The 22,769-nt window shown below is 38.8% G+C and overlaps 1 protein-coding gene across 3 annotated transcripts in view; it reads right to left on the reverse strand.

The window, feature by feature from the left end:
* Positions 1-5,959: 5,959 nt before the first annotated feature.
* Positions 5,960-22,769, reverse strand: part of ZnT35C (Zinc transporter 35C) — a 43,183-nt gene continuing 26,373 nt past the window's right edge. For all 3 annotated transcript variants that reach the window (XM_070208849.1, XM_002051451.4, XM_015172714.3), the window contains 6 exons: positions 21,652-21,762; positions 20,697-20,817; positions 15,924-16,103; positions 8,128-8,659; positions 6,951-7,098; positions 5,960-6,531 (listed from right to left, as the gene is read on the reverse strand). In XM_070208849.1, the coding sequence (XP_070064950.1) occupies positions 6,386-6,531; positions 6,951-7,098; positions 8,128-8,659; positions 15,924-16,103; positions 20,697-20,817; positions 21,652-21,762 (1,238 nt within the window). In that variant the 3' untranslated portion in view covers positions 5,960-6,385. The remainder of the gene's footprint in view (positions 6,532-6,950; positions 7,099-8,127; positions 8,660-15,923; positions 16,104-20,696; positions 20,818-21,651; positions 21,763-22,769) is intronic.

Genomic DNA, 22,769 nt, shown 5'->3' on the forward strand with positions numbered 1-22,769 from the left:
CCGCCCAACACCGCAACGCGCCGAACAAATGAACTCGAATGTCCTTTTATATGCGTTCGGTGTTTATTGTGCCATTTCCTAAGCACAGCTAGAAACTTGGCCAAAATGTTCCCGATGTTGTTATCTTTGTTGTTGTTGTGGTTGTTGTTGCTGCTGCTGCAGTTGGCTGGCAACGTCTTCAAGGCCCCGCTGTGCCCGCTGTGTTTGCCATCGATCTCCACAAAAAGCACTCGGATTAAAGTCTAAATAATTCATTGCCATAGGCGTGGCCTAACCCTCCCTCCTCCTAAAGTACTTTAATTTGACATCAAAATACGAGCATCAAAAGTTGACTGCTATGAGATGCAGCACCCAGCGTGTTACATAACTTTAATATAAATAAAATTATAATATAATATTAATTAAATAAATAATAGACGAATACAGCCCCAGCTACAATGCATTTTTAACATGCATGCATATTTTTGGATGGATTTATCTAGCTATTTTTGGTAGATACAACCTTTGAATAAAATACGTAATACGTTGTAAACCAAACAATACATATATTGTTGCTTGAAGATTTTGGAAACCAGAACTGAGCTCAAGAGTGTCCGAAGCCTGGTTTACCAGTTGCATCTGAAGATATGTAAAGGGTTCTGTTGGAATTGACATTTTCATCGATAACTTATGGCATTTTATAAATTGATTTATCATATATATATATATTAGACAACTGTTTATGACAATAAAATAGCTCGTGCATAAATGTTTATTGCCTTCAGGGGAAGCCTTACAAGCTGTTTTATACACATCTCCAACTGTTAAACAGGAGCAAATAAGTAGTAGCAAAATATTCAATCTCAGTTCAAGTATAATTTGACAGCTTATCGCTCAGATCCAGCAGCATGAAATATTATAAGAACGAAATCGCAACGCTCGAGGCGGCGCTACGCTATGAGAAAGAAAACCAACATGCAAAAATCGTATCTCGATTAGGCAATCAAGTTTTAAGCAGCACAAGGTGAACTATTTACTGATAGATACAATTATAGAAAACTGTCAAAAATGGCAAAGCAAATAATTTATAGCTGACCTCATTCAAGCTTAAGGTTTTACGTTTTGAGCCAAAGACTTAAATAAAATTGATTTTATTGTTTATTTAATTTCAGTTGTTTTTTTTTTTGTTATTTTTGTTGCCATAACTCAAATTCGAATTAGTTTGGCAACTTAAATAGCAGGCGGCAAACAGCTGTCAGTTCGGGGCGACTGATTAAATAAAATTGGAAACTTTTTAAGCCGATTTTGGCCAAGTTTATAAAGCGTAAGTATTAAATTTTGCACACAATTTGTGTGTGAAGAGACAAAGAGAGCGAGAGAGGGAGAGAGAATTGCGAGATAGAAATACAAGTGGATGGGGCTGTGCCGGAAAACATTGCCATTGCATATTTTAATCAAGAGAAAATTGCATTGAAAAATATTGTTAACAATAACAGGCAATGGCGGCATTTAAATGTCCCGGCTTACAATGTGAGGCAGTGACAACGTCAGGCTGCGAGGGGCAATGGAAGGGCAGGGGGCTGTGAGGGTGTGGCAGAAGCGTCGACGTCGCTGACCAGCGACAATTAAAAGTTTTTACTAGCATTCAAATTTTTCAATATAACCGAATGCCAATGCCCATGGACCGCTGGCAAACCAGACCCGTAACTGACCACTGGCATGAAATATAACAACAGGAACAACAACAGCAACAGACACAACAACCAGCACGGACAACAACCAACACGGACAACAACCAGCAGCATCAGCAACAAATAAAAGCAAAAGGAAGCAAAGCCGCGACATTTCCATGCAGTGTAAAGAGCGCCGCAAGCGAGTTGCCCGAATCCCAAAGGGAACGAGAGGAATTCAAAAAAAAAAAAAAAACAAAATGAAAGAAAGAAAAAACTAACAAACACACACACATAAACACAAACGTGTCCTGCCACACTGTAGCTGGGGAAAGTGCCAGCCCGCCAGACACATGCCAGCGCAATATTTGTCTATAAAAGGAAGCCGTGACAACTGTAAAGGACGCCCGACTGGCTATGAGCAGGGGCAAAGGCCACTGGAAATGGCAGGGCAAATGCAATGCAGCTGATCTATATATAAATGTACATATATATACATGTACATATATATATATATAGAGATATCGCTTGATGTGTGGGTCTTATAAGCTCATCAAAGCTCGGCAAAGACATTAAGACATGAAGGATTAGAAAATCAAGCGGCAATTGAAGCCAAAGATCTTCAAGATAATCGAGATAAAAAGATAGTATATATACATATATATGAAGCCTACAGGGCAGAGATCTTGCCAGGCATCTTGGGAGACGTAGCACTGGAAGAGTCCAAGTGAGGAGGCGATTGCAGAAGTCTCAGCCAGACGATTTCACATACCTATGTTTTTATCCTCTTTTGTTAGACCTTTCTACAGAAAAAGTTGTATTATTATTGATTTCATACAAGTTTAATTGAAATAATGCATTTAATAAAATATTTCGGCTTCAAGATTCTGACCACAAGGCTTATATGGACGGGAACCCCATTGATTCCAAGATTTGAGTGGAAATGTATAAAGTAAAAGTAAAACTTGCCACGTACCCGGTGCTATATATTTATGCTGCCTATATACAACTTGCCTCAAATAGACGTGTCTATATAAGATCTCAACAAAATGAACTAGTTTCTAAGGGGAATAGACAGACTGACAGAAGGCTATATCTACATAAGCTCAGGAAATGAAACCTTTTATGCGTATTACAATTCCCGGAAAGACTGACGGATGGATTTATCTATGTCATAATTTATTCGGAAAATGAATCTTTGGAAAGGGAATAGAAAAAAAGTTAACTGTCAAACTACCGTTGAGAGAAAGTGTTTTGCTTATAGCTCATCTTTTAAACGGTAGACCCACAAATTGCAAACTGAAAAGCTCTTCATATTGTCCATCATTTTAGTCTGTGACTAAATTTACTGTTGGCTTTAATTAAGGGTCGATTTGGCTGCGTTACCTAGGCTCTGTGCGTATTAATTTTCACTCATCAATGGGGAAATTGCATGGAAAATGGAAGATGACCGGAAAACGATGCGCCAAGAACTTGCAACCTTTGGTAACGCTCTGTTTGCCAATTTTTACCCATTTTTGCTGTGTTTCACTTTGCAATTTCTTATCCGCTTGATTTGCATCTTAGCAACAATTTTAGCGAAGGATTCGCTCGCAACTCGCTAACAAGCAAAGCAGCGCAGTCGACGGCAACGGCGGCAGCGACGTCGCCGTTGACGTCCAATGTCGCCGCTGCTCATTAAAAACTTTGCGCCAGTTCGAAGTTTGCATCAGTTAAACAATAGCAACAACAATGACAACAAAATTCGCCGAACAAGTAAACGAGAAATGGCGCCAAATTTTCAATTTCGAGAAGCTGTATACAACATCATAAATACGCCCCACGGTTATTATCGACAGCTCTATCAACAAGAATTTATTGCCAACTGCATATAGTTCAATTGAAAAGTTATCGATTTAAGCCAAAACTATCTAAAAATTTATGAGTTATTTTTCGAAATGGCAAATTGTAGGATCAAAAAGCCCAGTAAAGCAAGGTGTCTTAAGTCTCTTAAAAGTATTCATATTTAAAAAGTATAAGCATTTCGTATGGCTTCTGTGCTTTTTGATATATTTGGTCATACTTGAAGCTCAAACAGAAACACGCACAAGCACACACACATACGCAGACTAAGCACAAGTACTTTAGAGATTTGCAATCTGCAGTTGTGTGCGTGTGCCTGATCCTGGTTCAGCTTTTGTGCTGCTGCTTCACTGGCAAATAATGATGATAATGATAATGATGATGTAGACAACAATCATTACGATGATAAGGTTGTTAATGCTAATGCCGCTGACTTTAGTCGCTCATTGAGCGCATTTAATATTTGGTTAAGCAAATGAAATGGCAATGAGTAGAGGCCAACTGAAGAGTAGGTAATTTAATTGCACTCTAACAAGTCTGGGTCAAGGTGAGTTAGCCAAGTGTATGCTTGGGTGTGTCTGTGTGTGCGTGTCTGTTTGAATTAATAACTTAAAGCTTAGCTCTGCGTTACATTTATGGCATGCGATGTGCATCAATTGTGGACTGCAGGTCAAGTGGCCGCCAAATAAATTTAAAAAAGCCGCAACGCGAGAAAATGAGCTAAAAGCCAAATTCCTTGCCGCTCTCTTTGACGCTCTTTTTTGTTTTAGTACTTCCGGAGCTGCGCCTGCGCCAACTTTGTTCAGCCGCCAACTGAAATGATGTTTGCTGCAGGTTTTTTGGCCAAGACAACAAGTTAGTTATTCGACACGGTTGTGGTGGGCTGGGAAGAGGCGAGTTGCTGGCTAAGATTTGCGGCATTTGTTGCTCGGCTGACGTTGACCCCCACCGCGGGGCATGCTTAAAGCATGCAAAGCTGTCTACAAATTGGCGCCGATTAGGCTCCAACGCCCACGTTGTGCGACCTCCCGCTCTTGTTTGTTGGCCCACGAATTCAGACATAATTTGAAGCGCCGCCGGCGCCAGCAACGTCAGCGCTGGCATCGGCTACGGCTTTGGCAACTGTCGCTTACGCAATGGCCGCATGTCAAATTATGCATGGGCTTTTTGCAGCTAGGCGTATGAAGTGAAGCGGGGCGCCGCCCAGGTGAGCCGCTGTGGCCAGCTTTACTGCAGCTTGCGGCGTTAGCTGCCCGCTTCATAAATTGGCATTAGTGGGGCTTGGCCCGCACACTGTATGCATACACGATATATGTGTAGAGAGTCAATGGCTGCCACCCGCTCTCCAACCCTCTGCAGCAATGCCGCTTGATGCAATTTTTGTGCAACGCCAGCGGCAGCTTAATAACTTTTATGCGTGTTTGCATATCGGCAAATGCATCGAACTGATGGAACATTTTTCCGAACAGACAATTTGTACAGTGGTTCTGATATCTATGGGAATTCTAGGTCAATGTATAGATATAAAGCGATAGATAGCATTCCAAATTTATTAGCAAATCATACATTTAAGCAAAACTAGAGTTTGATTAGGCTGGCAAATACCGCTAAGAGGCAGATATACTATATAAAGCCCAAACGAATATATCGTTTGTTGAAAGAAATTTTATTTTCTTTTTCTGTTTATTTTTTTGAGCGTGAGGCTACAAGCTTATCTAATTAGCATGCAAAAGATTAAATAGATATGCGGTATATTTTTACTCGAGAATTACTTATTCAACTATATGATATTGCCTCTAGAAGCCATATAATAGTACTAGAATAGAATAGAACTGCTGCTCAGGAAGCTATATAATATATAAAGGTATTACTCCAAGTTTTTTCATTGTAAGAATCAAAGAAGTTTAATTATATATGCTGAAAATGTTAGGTTATTCATAACAAAAGTGAAATTTTTCACCGATTTTCGCCGATATAGTGATACAATCAGGCTTAGTCGTATGTATCTGAACTAAAAGACGGAAGTACAGGAAGGACGGAAGAGAAACAGACAGACGATTTACTTCATGATTTACTTCAAATAGCTAGAAATTCGAGTATTTGTTCGAATATTATTCTCATAATACACTATTATAATTATAATACAAAATACTCATACTTATTTATATTTTTATATGATTATTAGTTCATTATTTATAACATTACTTACCCCACTCGTTATCCATCTTTTCTGATCCATTTCCTTTCTCTTATCCATTTGTGACTCACATTTTCAATATAACATCTCCATGGTTATATTATTAACTATTTTTTTATTATAGTTGATTAATGTTTTTTCCAATGTTTGACTTATTGAGTAAATTGTTAATAGTCAAATCTCTCTAAACGCACACACACCACAAAAAAAAACTATCTTTTGACTATGTTTTATCCAATGATCCTTTCTTTCACTATCAAATTTGCAGAAATCCAGTTGAAATGATTTTTATTTTATTGACTTTTATCTTTGACCAAAAATCTGAATATTCTATACTTCAGATTTTGTTGTATTTATGTTATTGGCAGACGATCCAGTGAACCACTGTGTTTGAAAATATGATGAAAATGTTAATATTATGTGACGTGATGGAAAACGTGTCGCATTATATTTAGGATTATTGTCTCTCATCTGGCCAAAGCCAACTGATGGGCACTTGTTTGCACTTTACATAGTGTGTGTGTGTGTGTGTGTGTGTGTGAAGTAAAGGCGCGTGAAGAGGGGGAGCTTATCTCATAGATACAGATACATTTTGGTAAGCGAATGTACGGGGTTAAACAGTATACATTTTGTGTTTGTGGCTTTACGAGCTAATTGAACAATAAACTTCAGTGAGCGCTTTCAATAATACATGTGGTTACTTCTCCGGCACCGAGCACTGGACACAGTTCTCCATTTCGGCCGTATAATCCTCAATTTGGATAGTCGTCTCGAAGAAATTGTAGCGCAAATGAACCGCTGAAGTGGCCGCATCGAGTATCTGCTTGGCATTGGCATTGGCCCCTGTAATAGAGAATGAGAGATACAAGTTGAGTTGAGTGAGAGAAACTGAGCAACGATTAGCGAAACGAATGCTGATAACATTGATGGGCGCCCCGCCGAAATTGGCCACTCTTAAAAAGCCATTTCAAAAATAATTAAGCTAATTGCGCGCGTTTGCCGTGGACATGATGCGATGCGCCTAACCCAACGGACATCCCCACCAGCAGCAGCAGCAGCAGCAGCAGCAACAAAAAACAACAGCAACGAATCCATTGGGATAATTACCATGCCGAGCACACACAGTCGAAAATACACACATGTAGCTACTACCCCTCCCACACCACACCACACCACACCACACGCTCTCCTCTCGCTAACCCACATACACTCTTTCAGTTTTCCCAGTAGGTTTGTTCGGTTGATTCCCCGAGGCTACTCACCAATGGCCAAATGCGCAGATAGGGCCACTTTATTAATGCTCAGCGCCCAGATGCGCAAATTGTGAACACGCTCCACGCCTTCAATGCGCTGGAATATCTGCAATACCTCGGCATAATGCATATAATTCGGGGTGCCCTCCATTAGTACCTACAACAACAAAAATAGCAAGTAACAATAATAGATGTAATAAAAATTATTATATTAATAATTAACATATAATAAATAAATATAATATACAAAATTTTAATAGAATACGTTATTCTTAGTACATTTTCTGTTATATTTAAATAAACAGAAAATATCTACTTTAATATTGCAATAATGAAATAGGCTTCATTTACTAAGCGCGAAAAAAAACAAACATTTTAGTTATAATATAAAATAATAATATAAAAAGAGGAGTGGAGCTCAAGATAGTACAGGCAGAATTAAATTTACAACGGGCAAAAGTTTGGTGAAAAATTAACACTTAAAGTTGAAACAAGGCCTAGTATAATATATTTTTGCATAATATGAAATAATGTAATGTAATGCAATAGTGTTGAATTATTTAAATATACAAATGCAATTTAAGCAGAAAATATTAAAGTGTTTGCAATTTGCAATGCTTCATGCAATAAACAAAATAATTGTTCACGTAAGTAATTGACTTTTAGAAGAACTAGTTAAACTAAAATTGTATAATTAGCAATATATGTAGCTGGATGAATTCATTAAAGGGGCAGGTATTAAGTAAATGACAATAAATATTAATTAAACTTAATTAATTGATTAGATCAAAGCGAAATCAAACTCTAATTGGGCCAGCCACGAAAGGTAACCACAAATTATACTAGGCACTAACGATGTTTTAGGTTAATGTTATTTAATTAAAATAAATATAGTTGACAAATTAAATGTATGCTTAATAATCTTGAATTTGTTTTACAAAGTTTCACTTTCAATAAGTATTTGCTGAATGTCAATGAAAAGATTTTAAGCAAAACAAAAATATTCAATATGGAAACATGGCATAAAAAATTTAAATATTGTAATTATTATTTAAGCATACATTTATTAATCGAGAGATTTATTCAAGTGTAAATAAAAATATTATTATTAAGTTATTCAGTACGCATTTGTCAACAACCTTTTGTCTTTTTGTTCAATAAGTTAATTCGAAATGATTTTACTCACCAGCAGCGCATCCTTCATAATTGTAAATGTGGTGAAGAGCACAATAATGGAAAAGACAAACGTACAAATTGGATCGACAATTGCGTATTCTGGCCAAAAGAAGATCACGCCGGCGGCCACAAAGACGCCGACGCTCTGGATAACATCGCCAATTACGTGAATGAGTGCGGCCCGGACGTTCATGTTGACAGCCTCGCGTCCCACCTGGCCGCCATGATGATGGGAGCCAGGTGCCGTTTCCGCCAGGACGGCGGCTATTTCCAGATCCAATCCTGGATCCACAAGTTTGGCATTCTGATACGAGAAACTGGGCAGACCAGCGGCAGGCAATTCGGCATCCTCCGGCTCAAAGGCGACGCCGCCTTCGATGCGTTTCGTTGGCGATGCGGCACAGGGCGTCGATGAGGCATTCACATGAGCTGTGGCCTTCTTATGCTTCTTGCCGCGCTTGTTGCTCTTTGAGCTGCCATGACTGTGGCCATGACCGCCGCCCAAGCCGTGCGAGTGGCCGTGCTGCAGCTGCACGCCCATGCTGAAATGGTAAGAGAAATTGAAAACGTTATCACAAATATTTAATATACTTGAAAATGTTGCAGGCCAGGCGCCGCCAGTCTCCGGTGTATCCCACACACACACACACACAGTCACACACACACACACACAGTCACCCACCTACATTCACCTGCCTGCGGGCCATACGGCCACGGGACTCTGGCCGCAAAACAAAAAACATACACAAAAGCAACAAAAAGAAAAATTAAAAAGAAACTTTTTCGGGCATGCGGCCGACGCTTTTGCATTGTTTGGCATTTTATTTCAGCCTTTTAATGCAACTGCAGCCATATAGCCAAACAAACACACTGTGCACAGTGGTGCCAATGAGACAAAAATAAAAACCACAAAAACACCTCAATAAAAATTCAATGCGAAATAAATAAGAATTTACATCTGATAAGAGTATTTTAATATTATGAATTTTAGTAGGAATTTATATATCAATTTTAAATATAACTAATATTTCTATTTATTAATTTTAGATAATATTATTAATTCTTTTGAAAATTCTTCTTAAAATTATGTTCAAAAATGAAAATATATTATTATTTTATTTATTTTATATTATTCGAATTTATCCTAATACTTGATATTGATTCCAATCTTGTTGAGTTCTATTATAAATAAAAATTCTACGATTTTCCCTAACAAAGCTCTCTAGTATAAAGCTTGTGTGCTGCTCTTAAATTTCATTCCTATGCGATATAAAAAATCTAGCACACAGTTTCATTAAAAGCAAACGCAACAGTTTTAAAACTGACTATACAAAATGCTTCATAAAACAAAGCTTGGCAGTGCAGGTTAAAATATGATTTAAGAAGGCAGCAACAATTGAATGGCCTTTGGCTCAGGTTTTAGCTATTTGAAATTGTATTATTTAATTGAATTGAAAAATGTTTAAGATATTGTCACACTGTAATGCCGTGTATTGGTGCTCTGTGTACCGGAAGGTGTGCGAGCCGCTCGACCGCCCATTCAACTAGGTCCGTCCGTACCGTCGGTCCGTTTGGCCCGCTGCTGTGGATCCGGATGCACCGTCGCATGCAAATACAAATGTATTGTCGAAAATGGCGACCGGTTTACTAGCCCCACACCCACACCCACACACACACACATCCACAGCACACACACATTCTCTGAAACATCTCTGTATGTCCAACCACCCCCGGAGCGATATGGTGCCTCGGTGACCGGCTGGTTGGATGGCATGCATCAGGCAGTTAATAGCTCGGCACATTGACTTTTTATTCATTTTAAATGCTCCGACATTGCAGATTTATGGGTTTTCTATTTGGGGGAAAAAGGCCATGACCAAAACTCTACCAGCCAGCATTGAATGCCGCCCCATACCTCTCCCCTCCCTCTGATCTGTGGCTGGACATAGCTCTCTGCTGGCTGCACTTAGCCGGCTTTTTGGAAACAATACAATGCCAGTCCGGGCATCAATAAATAAACTGGCATAAATTACGCACAGGCCAATGGCACACACACACACACCCACACCCACACACACACACACACAATGGAGCGTCGTTTGCGGCTAATTGACGTGACGTCATAGTTGACCCCAAGATACCATTGCGCAATCAAAACAAACTACTTTTGGGTATTAAAAGTGCATAACAAAACTTCAAATTAAAACACTTTCCCTTCTCAAAAACAACAGTGTCGAAAATCGCATGAAAAAACTTGCTGCACTCGTGTGGAAATCCGGATAATACTGAAAGGGATATTTAAACCATGCTCTGAACAAAATAATTGCTTTTTATAAAAAATCATATTACACACTCTTTGAGTGCGTATCCGAAAAAAGATATCGTAAAAATTATTCAGTATATTAATTCGATATGTTTGAATATTAAATAAAATAAAATCAAAAACTTTTGCATATAACTTTTACTTATCTTTTTTTTAAGTTAAAATATGTATGTAGCACATTTCGCAATATTTTTATGAACATCTCAACATGTGCAACAAGCGGCTTTTCATATGCCCTGTTCGCCGTATGCAAACAGTTCAAAGGCGCCAATATGGCCGTCATTTTGGGCGTAAGGATTCGAAGCTTAAAATCGCTAGCATCGTTTTTTTTTAGCCTTACAGCCAGCTACAGTTAAAGCGGGATAAACTTATCAGAGAGCCAATATGCTCGTGTTATACTCTGTTCGCAAAGTGTGCGTTTTTTCAGTGGGTTAGCCAAAATGATAAGCTTCATTGCGTTTTGACAATGTTTTTAATGGCATTTTTTTTAAAAAGTAAGTTAAGTTCTACCTCATCTTAAAATTAAATGAAATATGTTTTTGGTAAATCGTTAAAGCTGCTTGAATTGAATCTGAATTATTGCTTTGCAATTCCCAAACAGTTAAAGCTTAAAAGACAATTCTAGAGTCGACAGCAAAATCCGCTTATGTTAAAGCCAAAATAGCAACAGCTATTTACCCAAATGCAATAGCATATTCATATTTTGGTTTTTTATTTTTATAACATACACAAAAGAATTTAGCTCAAGTTGAGTTGAGCTCAATATTAGCATAAAAAAATAATAACTTTCATATTAAAATCAAATTTAAGTTTGTGCGCTTTTTATACCCTTGTAGAGGGCTTTATTATTTTGTCATGGAATGCATAGAAGGAGACATCTTCAAGCCCATAAAGAATCCAGCATGGCACTACTATATATATTGTATAGCACTGTATGAAGAATCGGTCGAAAAATAAGTTCTTGTATTGCAGCATATTGTGTTTTCCATCAAACTCGGCATTTACAAATTTCAGCAAGGGTATTAAATCTTCTGCCAAAGTTAGCTTTACTCTCTCGTTGCCTATGCTTTATTTCTTTCTAGATGATTTAATTCCTGAACCTGAGCTTGTTAGCCTGACAAGTCAATTTCATTTTCAATTTCTAGAAGCAGGCAGTGTTGGCGGCATTCCCTAGAAGAACAACAAATGCGGCCATAATTTGTCAAAAAAAAAACAAAAAAAATAAGAGCACCCTCTCCTCCCAAACACGCTCGGAGCACAGCTGGGTCGCAGTTGGCGCGTTGATGGCCACTAAATAAATTGTACAGGACAGGTCTTTGGTAACTGTTGGTATTTCTGCTCCGGCTTCTGCTGCTGGTCCTACTCACTGCCTGTGGCTACCACCCGTCACGCGGTCAACAACAGAAACAACAACAGCAGCAACAGCAACAAGAACAAGGCTTGGCCGTTGTGGCTGCATAAAAATCCTGCGAGCAGGATTCAATGCCGAGCACATACGCTTTTTGACTTTGAACATCCGATTGCCAAGGCATTTGCACAGAGCGTCAAAAGCGCTGCGAGCTGCGAGGAGCTGCGTGTGTGTCCTCGAGCGCAAAAAATGCCAATGCTTGTGTTCTTGTTGTTGTTGTTGTTGCTGCTGCTGCTGCTGCTGCTGCTGCTGCAGGATTTCTAGTCATTCGTCTCGCTCTAACCATTTGGCGCCCCATTGTTGTTCCAACTGCGTCGCTGTAATTTGTAGCGCGCAATGAAGCATTTCCCTTGATTTTGCGGCATCTTTACTCGCCTCGTTAGTGGCCAACAAACGACAGCAGCCATGACAACGCCAACACCAGGACCAGAACGCAGGACGCAGGACGGAGGACCCAGCACCAGCCAACAGGACTAGCTAGCTCCTGGCAACAGCAACGGCGACTTGCGCCTGGCAACATGTCCTGATTTAATTGACAGGAACATAAATATTAGCGCATATCTTGGCTGACACACCCCGCTCACCACCTTGTCGCAGCACGCCTCGGCGTATGTGACTGGGACAAAATCAGAGATGTCGGGGGCATATCAACCCAGACCGAGCAGCAGCAGCAGCAGCAGCAGCTCGTTAAGCTGTCGCCCATTGGAACCGGACCAGCAAAGGGCCACGTTTATTACGCTTCTCTTAATGCACAATTTTACAACCGAGTGTTGTTATTTATTTGGCCCGCACTGTTGTGCTACATTGACAGACGTGCACGTAACCAGCAGCACCGAAAATTCATTCCTGAATACTATTCAAATACAATCATTATGTGAATGTGAATGCACTCGAGGCATGAATCACTTCATTTAAATGCCAGTTAATTCATTTCACTTGCGCATCGATTTAAAAAAGTTTAATAAGTTGAGCGCTTCAGCTTAAAACTTTAAATGATTTACAATTTAAATTGCAAAAGGTCGTTTAAAGGCGGAATATATGGGTCGAAAGTGGACAAACTAATAGTTTTAAAATACGCAATAATATTTTATAGCTGTCAACTAACTTGAATTGCAATAAATGTTTTTGCATTATATTAAGTACAAGACAATTCATTTCTAGCTAAGATATTCTTCTGCAAGAACTGGGCGGGAACTGAGAACTTTAATAAATTTTGATTTCAATAGAGGCAAATGTTTTTGGACAAGCGTTTAAAATATTACAATTTTTTTGAAAGTCAATAATCATCTTAAACTGGAAAGCTTCTTAATCTGTTTATAATTCCCATTTTAGTAGCTGTTCGAACCACCTTAGGTTTATCTTCAAATAAAACACATAATTGCAGATGTTTTGCACTTTGTGTGCATACGAGTATCAATTGTTCAATAAGTCATTATTTTAGCCTCTGGCTGGTTTTAAACTTATGCAACAGATTGGTTTTCAACTACATTTAAGGGAATGTGGCAAACTTTCAGTTTAGTTCGGTAGCTTAGGGTTTTACAATCAAATTAAGATCCAAACTATCCAAAACTTTCACGGCTAAAACTAAGCGCTAAAATCTCGTCACTTGCTCTCTCTCTCTCTCTCGCTCTCTCTCTCTCTCCCTGTCTCTATTTTTCTCAGCGCATTCCACTCGCCCAACCTACGCGTCATTCTCATATTTCAGCTGGTTTCGCTAATGTCCCACCTGCCATTTACGGCTCTGGCCACGCTTTTGTGTGCATGCGTGTACCTGTGTGTGGTTGTGTGCGTGCGTGTGTGTGTGTGTGTGTGTGTGCGTTCCTAATGGCCGTTTTTAACGATGTGGAATCGTCGACATTGCCACTTTAAGCTGCCACTCTGAGCGGCTGGAGGTAAATCTAACAAAGCCCCACGCAAAAGTTGTTGCCTTCCTTCTGGCTTTTGCTAATTGAACTTAAAACTCGACAAACTCTTAAATGAAACTAAGTAAAAAGCCTTCAAAAAGCAGCCACTGGCACAATACCAGCTACTACACCATTATGAATGGTCTGGCTAATCTCATTGGTTGACTATCAGATACCCTACAGAAGGGCATAAAATAACTTGATGTGAATATATATCTAGACTCAAAGAAGTTGCTTGAAAAGGAAATGAATCTATAGAAATTTATAAATATTGATTTTTAAGGATTTCGCTATCAGACAAAGACGTAGTAGCTATAGCATGGCTAGATCGGCTTCCGAGCAAGAATATGAACACTTCATGCCATCGGAGATCTCTTCTGCTGCCCGCTAATAGTATTTACACAACTTCAATAGGCTCTATTAAATATCTAACAATTTGGAATGGATTTATATTTTTCAAATAAATAATTTGCACAACTAACATACCCTTTTCCAACACTCTTTCTTATTACAGAACACTACAACGGGATATTACAACAATGGCAACAATTACAAAACGAGCTTTCGAGATCGCATAACAGTAAAAGGTGACCATTTAATTTCGCTGCTCGACGTGCAGCCAAACGCATTGGTGGCCAGTGGGAGACAAGTTAAGCCCCCGCGCTGACTTGACTTTCCATTCTGATGGCCTACCTCTCCGACCATACCTAGCCGAGCCGAGCCGGACTATTGCCACGCCCCTTACTTAGGAAAAAAAAAAGCGCTCGGAAAAGTTGCTGTTGCTGCCGCTGCACGTTTTTCACAATCAATTCACGTAATCAAACAATTTAAGTGGCAAACACTGAAAATGCCAACGTCAACTGGAAAATTTGCGCTACTACCAACAACAAGAAGACCAAAAGGGCATACAACGGCGGGTCGCCGCATACACACACACACACATACACACACACACACACAGATACACACTCACAAGCATGTGCCGAGCATTGAAACGTTTCGATTTATGCGCCAAAAACTATGCTTCGACAGCCACAGGAACGAGCAGCATGCGAGGGGGGGGCGGCGAGTTGCAGGCGAGCTGAATAAAGACGTTGAGGAGCTTGAGGGAGGGGGGAGGGGAGAGGGGTTGATGGCTGAGGGGTGTGCCAAGTGGCAGCTACAGTTGCAGGTGCTGCATACGATGCAATCAAAACAAGCAAAACAAACAAGCCTCAAGACAGCCGACGAAGCGGAAATACTCTACTTTAATGAAAGTAATCGATTAAATATCGATGAAACGTTCGAGAACTTGGGAAAGCTTCAAAAATGAAACTATTTAAAGGTGCATTCAAATAAACTCATGCATGCTGTTAAAATGATTGTGATTATACATTCTTAACCCGTATGTGACTAAAACGGGGACTATGAAAATCGATAGATATCGTTAACAACATAAATGTCAAAAACAATCGAAAATTAAAAAGCGTACAAAATATTGAGACAAAAAATCATTTTTGAGTAATCGATCTATTAAAACATTTAAATAACAAGGAGATCGATTCAACAATAAATTTTCGCAAAAGTAAAAATGTTATTTAAAATCAAAATAAACTGTTAATCGATAACAGGATAATTTATTGAAAACCGATAACACTACAATTCTGATATTTGGCATCTAATTAGTTTGAACTTTTAAGGCAGGTAAATCACATCGTAAAATGATTATACCCTTTCAAAAATAAATTTAAAAAAAATAGCAAGAGTAGAGAAGAGCTCCACCTTGGGACAAGCCCAACACAAACACAAGCAAAAATCGTCGCCGTAGTTGCAGTCATCGTTGGCGTCGCTTTTGCCTTTTGTTGACGCAAAAAAATTCGAAACTTGTGGATAGAAAAGTTGTCGCTAAAATGTGGAGAAAGTTACCGCAACAACTGGCGGCGGATACGACTCGGAAAAATAAAACTAAGCGAATGGTATACGAAACGGCATAGGAATGCCGTGCCAGGACAGTTGCATTGTTGACCCATTTGCTGGCCCATGCCCGGACAAGTTGATTGCGGCAATTGCAATTGGAAAACTGCCCAAGGGAGTTTGGGCCCAAAATGCAGGCAGACAACAAACAGACCCAAGTTTCGGCCAGACATTTACAGACAACTACAGCGACAGCCACTGCATCCAATGGTACTCACATGACATTCACCAAAATTGCTAGGCCCGATGTGATCAGCATGATCTTGGCATCCACCTCGTAGTCGCCACTAATGAGCCGTCCAATTGCCAGCCAAACGAGTATTCCAGTTATGACCCAGATCATAAATACGGAGGCCATGGCGCCAATTACCTCCGCACGATACCAGCCAAATGACATTCTGTCAAAGATAAAATTAGAAAGTTCAAGTTTATAAAAGTTAAGATTGTGTCAAAGATATTATTCAAACAAAGTGTGACATAATCGTGGGCGCAAATTCAATGATATTATGCATAGAGATACATTTTGGAAAGAAGTGAAACATTAAATACATTTTTTAGTATTAGTTAAAAATAGTTAATAATTACTTATATAAATAACTGCGAATAACTGAGAATATTTTCTAGTTAAATTTGTGCAAAAAGAAAAATTATATATAAAATATTTGCCGAAATTTTACAAGAAATAAAAAAAAGGGAGAATTCTTTCATATTCATTTATTTACAGTGAACAACTAGATAGACGTATAAGAATCATAACATTAAATCAAATGATAAAGCAATTTCCATGAGCATGTCCTACGCCGCATTTAAATGATGATGAGAAGGCGGAAGTTCGTGGGTAAGGGGGACAGGGGCACAGGGATAGAGGGGGGCGGCGGCATAAAATTAACATAAGTTGATAAATGCGCCCCAAAAATTTGTCAAATGCCATTTTAATTTGAGTGTCTCGGGTTTTAGGGGCGCGCCAAGTGTCCAGCTGCGTGGGGCGGACAGACACAAGGGGCGCGCGGGGCAGGTACCAAAGGTATGAGATATTTTGGGCTGGGTTGGGTTGGGTTTTTTTGTTTTTGTTTTTTTTTTGTTTTTTTGGTTGTCCCTAATGTAATGAGCGCATTGCATGCGCAGCCTGTTTTTTTTTTATATTCATTTTTTTTTTTTGTGGCTCCAAAGTCAACACCTGGACGCGCGTTCAATTAAAGCGCCGTCCGCAAAGGGGGGCGCAGGTCTCGTTACAAAATTGAAATAATGGCAATGCCAACAATTTTGCCAGGCTGCCAGCGTGCCAACCCGTTGTGCCATTTAAGAGCTGCTAACTAATGCGACACAGCACACCGGCAGCCAACTAAAACAACAACAACAACAACGACAACAATAACAAAATGCTTGCAACGAATGTCTCGCCATAATAATACAATTTAATTTCCAGCAAACATCCGTCGCATAGCGCCTAACCCCGCCGCCCCTGCCGCATCAGCAGATTCTGTCAATGTATGTTGCGCTACATATATATTTATATATATGTATATATGTACATATAAGTATATGTATATATAATTGTGTGCTGGGCCCCTTGCAAGTGCAGCCATTTGCTTAATGACCGCCTGCCGACTCTCTGGTTTCGGCTCCCATTGCTGCTGCTGCTGGAGGAGGGAGTACTGGCTGCTGGGAGCGTCGCCAGCGTAGTTGCCACCTTACTGGCACTGGCACATTGGTCTGGATGCTGGCCAAAAACGAAAATAAACCAGCCAAAAGCAGGTAGGCTTTACTGCTCGACTGACAGATACCCTGTGCCCAGCATTGTGTGCATGCTTAGCGTGATTTTCATTTGTAGTCGGGGCAGCTATGACTAAATTAACTCGGCTATTCAGACTGATCAAGAACATATACACATGTTAATATCTGTATCTACCAAGCGAGAGTTTGCATACCAAATTTGGTCTCTCTGGGTCTTGTAAGCCTTGAGATATGCCCAAAAAACTGCAATTCGATATCGATTTTATATCGAATTTACGATAAAGCTGAATGTTATCGATAATTTGCAACTGACTGAAGCTGCAAGGGCACCAGCAGCAGCTACGTCAATAATTTAAAAGACTCTAGCCCTTCTTATCCCAGAGTTCGACAGGGACATACAGGTGAACAAAGCTATCATATCATATCAAATACAAGCAATCGAATTGGCTCGCATATGCTTCTTCCGACTGCAATATACCCTTTGTAAGCCATTTATAGGGCATTCAAGCAAATACAAGTGCACATGATATATTAGTTGAGCGAGTGTGCAGCAGATATCATTGTGTGCTGTTAATTGGGTTGCACTTTCCAGCTGATAAAAATTAAAAGCAGTAGGCGAAATGTTGAAGGTCATAAAAGAATAGGGCGTCACAGAAGCAACATGTAATTAAATAAATTACTTCCAATTATAATAAAAAATATATATATTATTATATATTATATAATACGTAACATAAACATATAAAAGTCTTGGGCTGAGTAATGAATAATGTTACGTAAAGTTATTTGTATTTAGGAAACCTACCTAAAGTGAGAAATATTATTTATATCCATTTTTAACAAACTATTTTAGAGACTAAAAATATTATTTAATTGCCAACTAATGATTAATAAACGTAAAAGCTACGTCAAGTTTGCAAACCTAAGCAAAATTCACGGTTAGAACCAATGCATTGGCTCAAAGTTCGTTTGAATCTGAATCTGGCGCTTTAGTTCTATGAAGCCTGCCTTTTTGATTCGAGCCTTTGATCTCGCATTTTTTATAATTTGTCAATCTTTCAGCGATTACTTTAATTAATTTCTTGCGTTTTCAGCTGTGAAACATTCTAATTAATAGTTCTTGAGTTTGCTATCTAATTGCGAACCAGTGTGCAGTGTTTGGCGTTCGTTTGTGTTCAGCGTTTCTGCGTTTGCCTTTGCAATTGTGCAAATGTGTTTTGTTTTGATAAATTAGGCTTGTCAACTTGGCAGCGGCAATGGGAGCGAGTACAAGAACCAGAACGAGAACGGCAACAGCAAGGCTCTGTGAACCGCACGGAGCCGGAGCTGGAGCTGGTGCATGGAGCACCGCACAAGGCTGAGGCTTGCAACCAGGCGCTGCACATGCTGCAACAACAACAGCAACAACAACAAGAGAAGGCACAAAGTCTGAGGCAGCGGCAGAAAATTTACAAAATTACCATGCAACACGCTTGAAATTGCAAAAGTTTTTCATTATTCACTTTGTGGCTGCAGTCGAGTCGTCGAGTGAGTGAGATTTTTGCATGAATGAGCAGAACGTGCCGGGTGGGGCCCAACAGCCAAGAGAACAAGCAACCAGAATGAGGACCAGAACCAGCACGAGAACGAGTACGAGTACGAGAACGAGCACGGGAATGGGTAAGAGGAACGTGGTACAAGATGGATGCAAAGCACCCACTCGATGGCTCAGAGCCTCAGACTTGAACCAGCCCCTCAAGAGGCGAGTCGGGGTGAGGGATACGCAGTTCCAAAAGACCAATTGAAAAATGTGCAATGGCCAAATGTACGCAAAGGCAGCAGCAACAGCAGCAGCAGTACAAACAGCAACTGCAGCAGTCAGTGAAAATTTGGAAACAGGCTTTTCGCCTAATTAGACGAAGGCGAAGAGCAGCAGGCGGGGCGTTGCCAAAAGCTCCAATGCGGACGTAGCCAGCCGAGCGGCAGAAATGATGCCAAAAAAAAAAAAAAAACACACACACAAGTAAGCCGAAGATTAAATACTCTAGCTGTGATAGAAGCAACAGCGCAATGTTCTCTTGGCATTCGATTATTTCTGCAAGAGCTAAGATTTAGAAGGCCAAAAGAGAAAGTTTTAAGAGCGTAAAAAATCTCTTTAAGCCCCTAGTTTAATTAATTAATTAATTAAAAATACAAAAATTCTTCAAACAAGATCGGTTATATTAGTTATGATGCAGTTGTTCTTTTGATAAAATATCATAAAAGTCAAAATGAATTTCAAATTCTGTCAGCAAAGCAATTTTTTTATATAGGAAAAATATCTTTATATAACTTAAATTAAAGACATTAAGACAAAGATATTAATCTAATTTTTCTCTACATATTAAGCACATATATCTATATACAAATGCGATTTATATTGTTTTTAATCAGATATTGTTAAGATTTATTTGGGTTATTCATTGCTGTTTTATTTTCTTTAGACAATTTTTTGCACTTTTAATTTCTCCCAACAAAAAAACCTATTCATATTGAAGAACTTAGATAAATTGTTTTGTATATGCTATATGCATATATTTATTATTAAAGGATAAAGTAAGAAGCTTTATAGGAAGTAGACTCGGACAGGTTCAAAAATTGAACTAATAAGCCTCAGTTATTTACAGATAAAGCTGCTTAATTTATGTGAAGGATAACGCTAGAAGCTATCAAGTTTTAAAGATTTACGTTCCTACGACCTCTACATTCAACCTGAGATTCTAACCGAGAATTTCATTGACTTTGTTAAGAAGTTCGCTCAATTATCAATTAAATATCATATTATATGCATTAGCTAATAATTAAAAGTTGTTCACAAATAAAGTACTTCACACTTTTCAACATATATATTATTGAAAAGAATGTTCTAAACTAGTTGCTGCACTAATTTTAAGCGTTGTCAACGACTTGAAATATGCATTTTGGCTGCTCTTTTGGCAGTTTCTTGAACAAAATTTGCTGCCCCACTGTCGCACACGGTCAAAAGTTCGAGTTACGCATGAGAAAACCCAGCATATTTGAGCGTTGTGTCAAAAAGTAGTTTGGCAATGCACAAAATGAAAAAAAAAAAAAAAAAATTGGAAAAAGAAAGTTGAACGTTTTATTGATTTCCCTTAGACTTTGTGTCAGTTGACGGCAAGCAGTTGGCGAAAGTCTTTCGTCGAATGCAAGTGTTTGATGGCGAGGGGGGCGCGAAATGTTGCGAGGGGAGGCAGGATAGTTAGACGGCGCATACATACCGTTGCGTGGATGGACGTCCGGCTATCCAGATGGCAAACAGTGAGATCATAAAACTGGCGAAATCGGTTAGCAAGTGTGCGGCATCCGTTGCAATGGCCAAGCTGTTCGATAAAACGCCACCTGTCGGCCAAAAAGAGAAGAAAAAGATGCGAGAAAGTAAAGGGTAAATAAATGCGAGTATAAGAGAAACGAAAAAAAAAAAAAGAAAACAAAACAGCAAAAAAAAAATTAACTTGCAATCTGTGGGAATAGTGCATGGACAAAGAGATGCTACCACCCAATCCTACCAAAGCTCAATGCCCCACTCCCCACTCCCCGCTGCACCAGCCACATTGAACGGTTAGCAAAAACAGCAAAAAGGAGGTGCCGCATTCAGCCAGTCAACAATTTCGATTTAAAGGCAATGAAGGAATGAGGCAAAGGCAGCGAGCAGCACAGAGCAGTTGGGCAAGCAGAGCAAACGAATAGCAAGCGAATGCGGCCAACAGCTCCGATGGCACATTGTAGGTAATTGCAAAGCGATTAACAGCAACAGCCGACAATGGGGACGGCAGCGTCGCATTGGCATTGGCAGCGCTTGGAAATTAAATGTTTATTGTATAACAGCCCAACTCTATAAAGTGTGTTGGTTGGTTAAGGTACGGCAGCAGACAGTAAGCCCTTCCGGTCGCCATATTGTTGCACTTCCGGTGCTCAGTTTTTTTTTTTAATCGTCCCGTCGTCTCGTGCTGTTCCTTCTGCTTCCTTTTGTTTTTGTTAAGCTTTGTTTGACTGACATTTTAACCAAGCTCTCTGGAGTTGAGCGAAATTAGTTGAGGGAATTCAACGTAAACAATAAAAAATCAAAGCAAAATGCAAAAAATGTTAAAAGAGAAACAACAAAAAAGCTAAGAGGCAAAACTGTCAGCATATGACCCTTGCCCTGGGCTTGATTCCGCACACCCAAAAACTCACCCACAATTTCAGCGATCATGAAAACCAAACACAAGACGCTGGCAATGATCAGCTTACGGCGCGCCTTCACGTCCACGCCCTCGCTGCGCGCCCGATGGCAATGATCCCGAACTGCAACGAGAAAAGTTGATCGAAATAAATATGAATATTATATATTTTATATAACAACATTATGAGAAAGTGTTGACAGATCTAGAAATATATATTGATAAAATCTATGTAGAAGGCGGTATATTTTAGAAGAGAGCTGGAATATTAGGAGATTTAATTTACATATATAATAAATAAGTTATTAATTTTATGAACAAAGTAAAACGATTTACAATATTGCAAGCTCTGGCATAAAATTAATTTTAATAAAGTAGAAAGAAGTAGTCTATCAAGTTGATTTATCCTATTTTATTTAGATCAACAATAAAATATTAATAAAATTACAATTGACTGTGAATATTAAAAAAGAATGTTAGACTACAAAATTGAATATTAAATAAAAAGGGAACAATTAATTGATAGAAATACAAATAAATATATGAAATTTATGTCAAAAGTAAAAATAATTATAAATATAAATTTTAATAGAATAGCTTGAAAGATTGAAGATTTATGTTGAATAAATTTACAACAAATATTATAAATTATGGGAAAGGAACAAAAAATTATATGATCGATAGGGGAATAGGGGCAATTAATTCCCAAGACAATATTACATATAAATATTTGATTTTAATAAGAATACAAAGGTGCATTCTAATATTAATTATCTTAAATTAAATAGAAACAGGAATATCAGTTCCTGATAGATTAAAAATTTAACCTTAATAAAAAACTTCAAAAGGAAAAGCAAATAAATATAGAAGGATAGACAAGAGAATTACAGTAATTAAAATAGGAAAAATAGACAACAGATATTCACAAGAAAACTAAATTTAATTCTCTTGAAATGATTTTCAAATTCGAAAATTTCAAGGAACATCGCATTTCCTCATTTTTTATAAGCGAATGTAATGTATTTGTGCAAGGGTATGTAACAGGCGGAAGCAAGCATCTCCGACTTCAAAAAGTATATATATTCTTGAATAGCCGAATCGATATATATAAACGCAAGGATCTCAGAAACC

Source organism: Drosophila virilis, chromosome 4 (genome assembly GCF_030788295.1).
Source record: "Drosophila virilis strain 15010-1051.87 chromosome 4, Dvir_AGI_RSII-ME, whole genome shotgun sequence".
NCBI lineage: Eukaryota > Metazoa > Arthropoda > Insecta > Diptera > Drosophilidae > Drosophila > Drosophila virilis.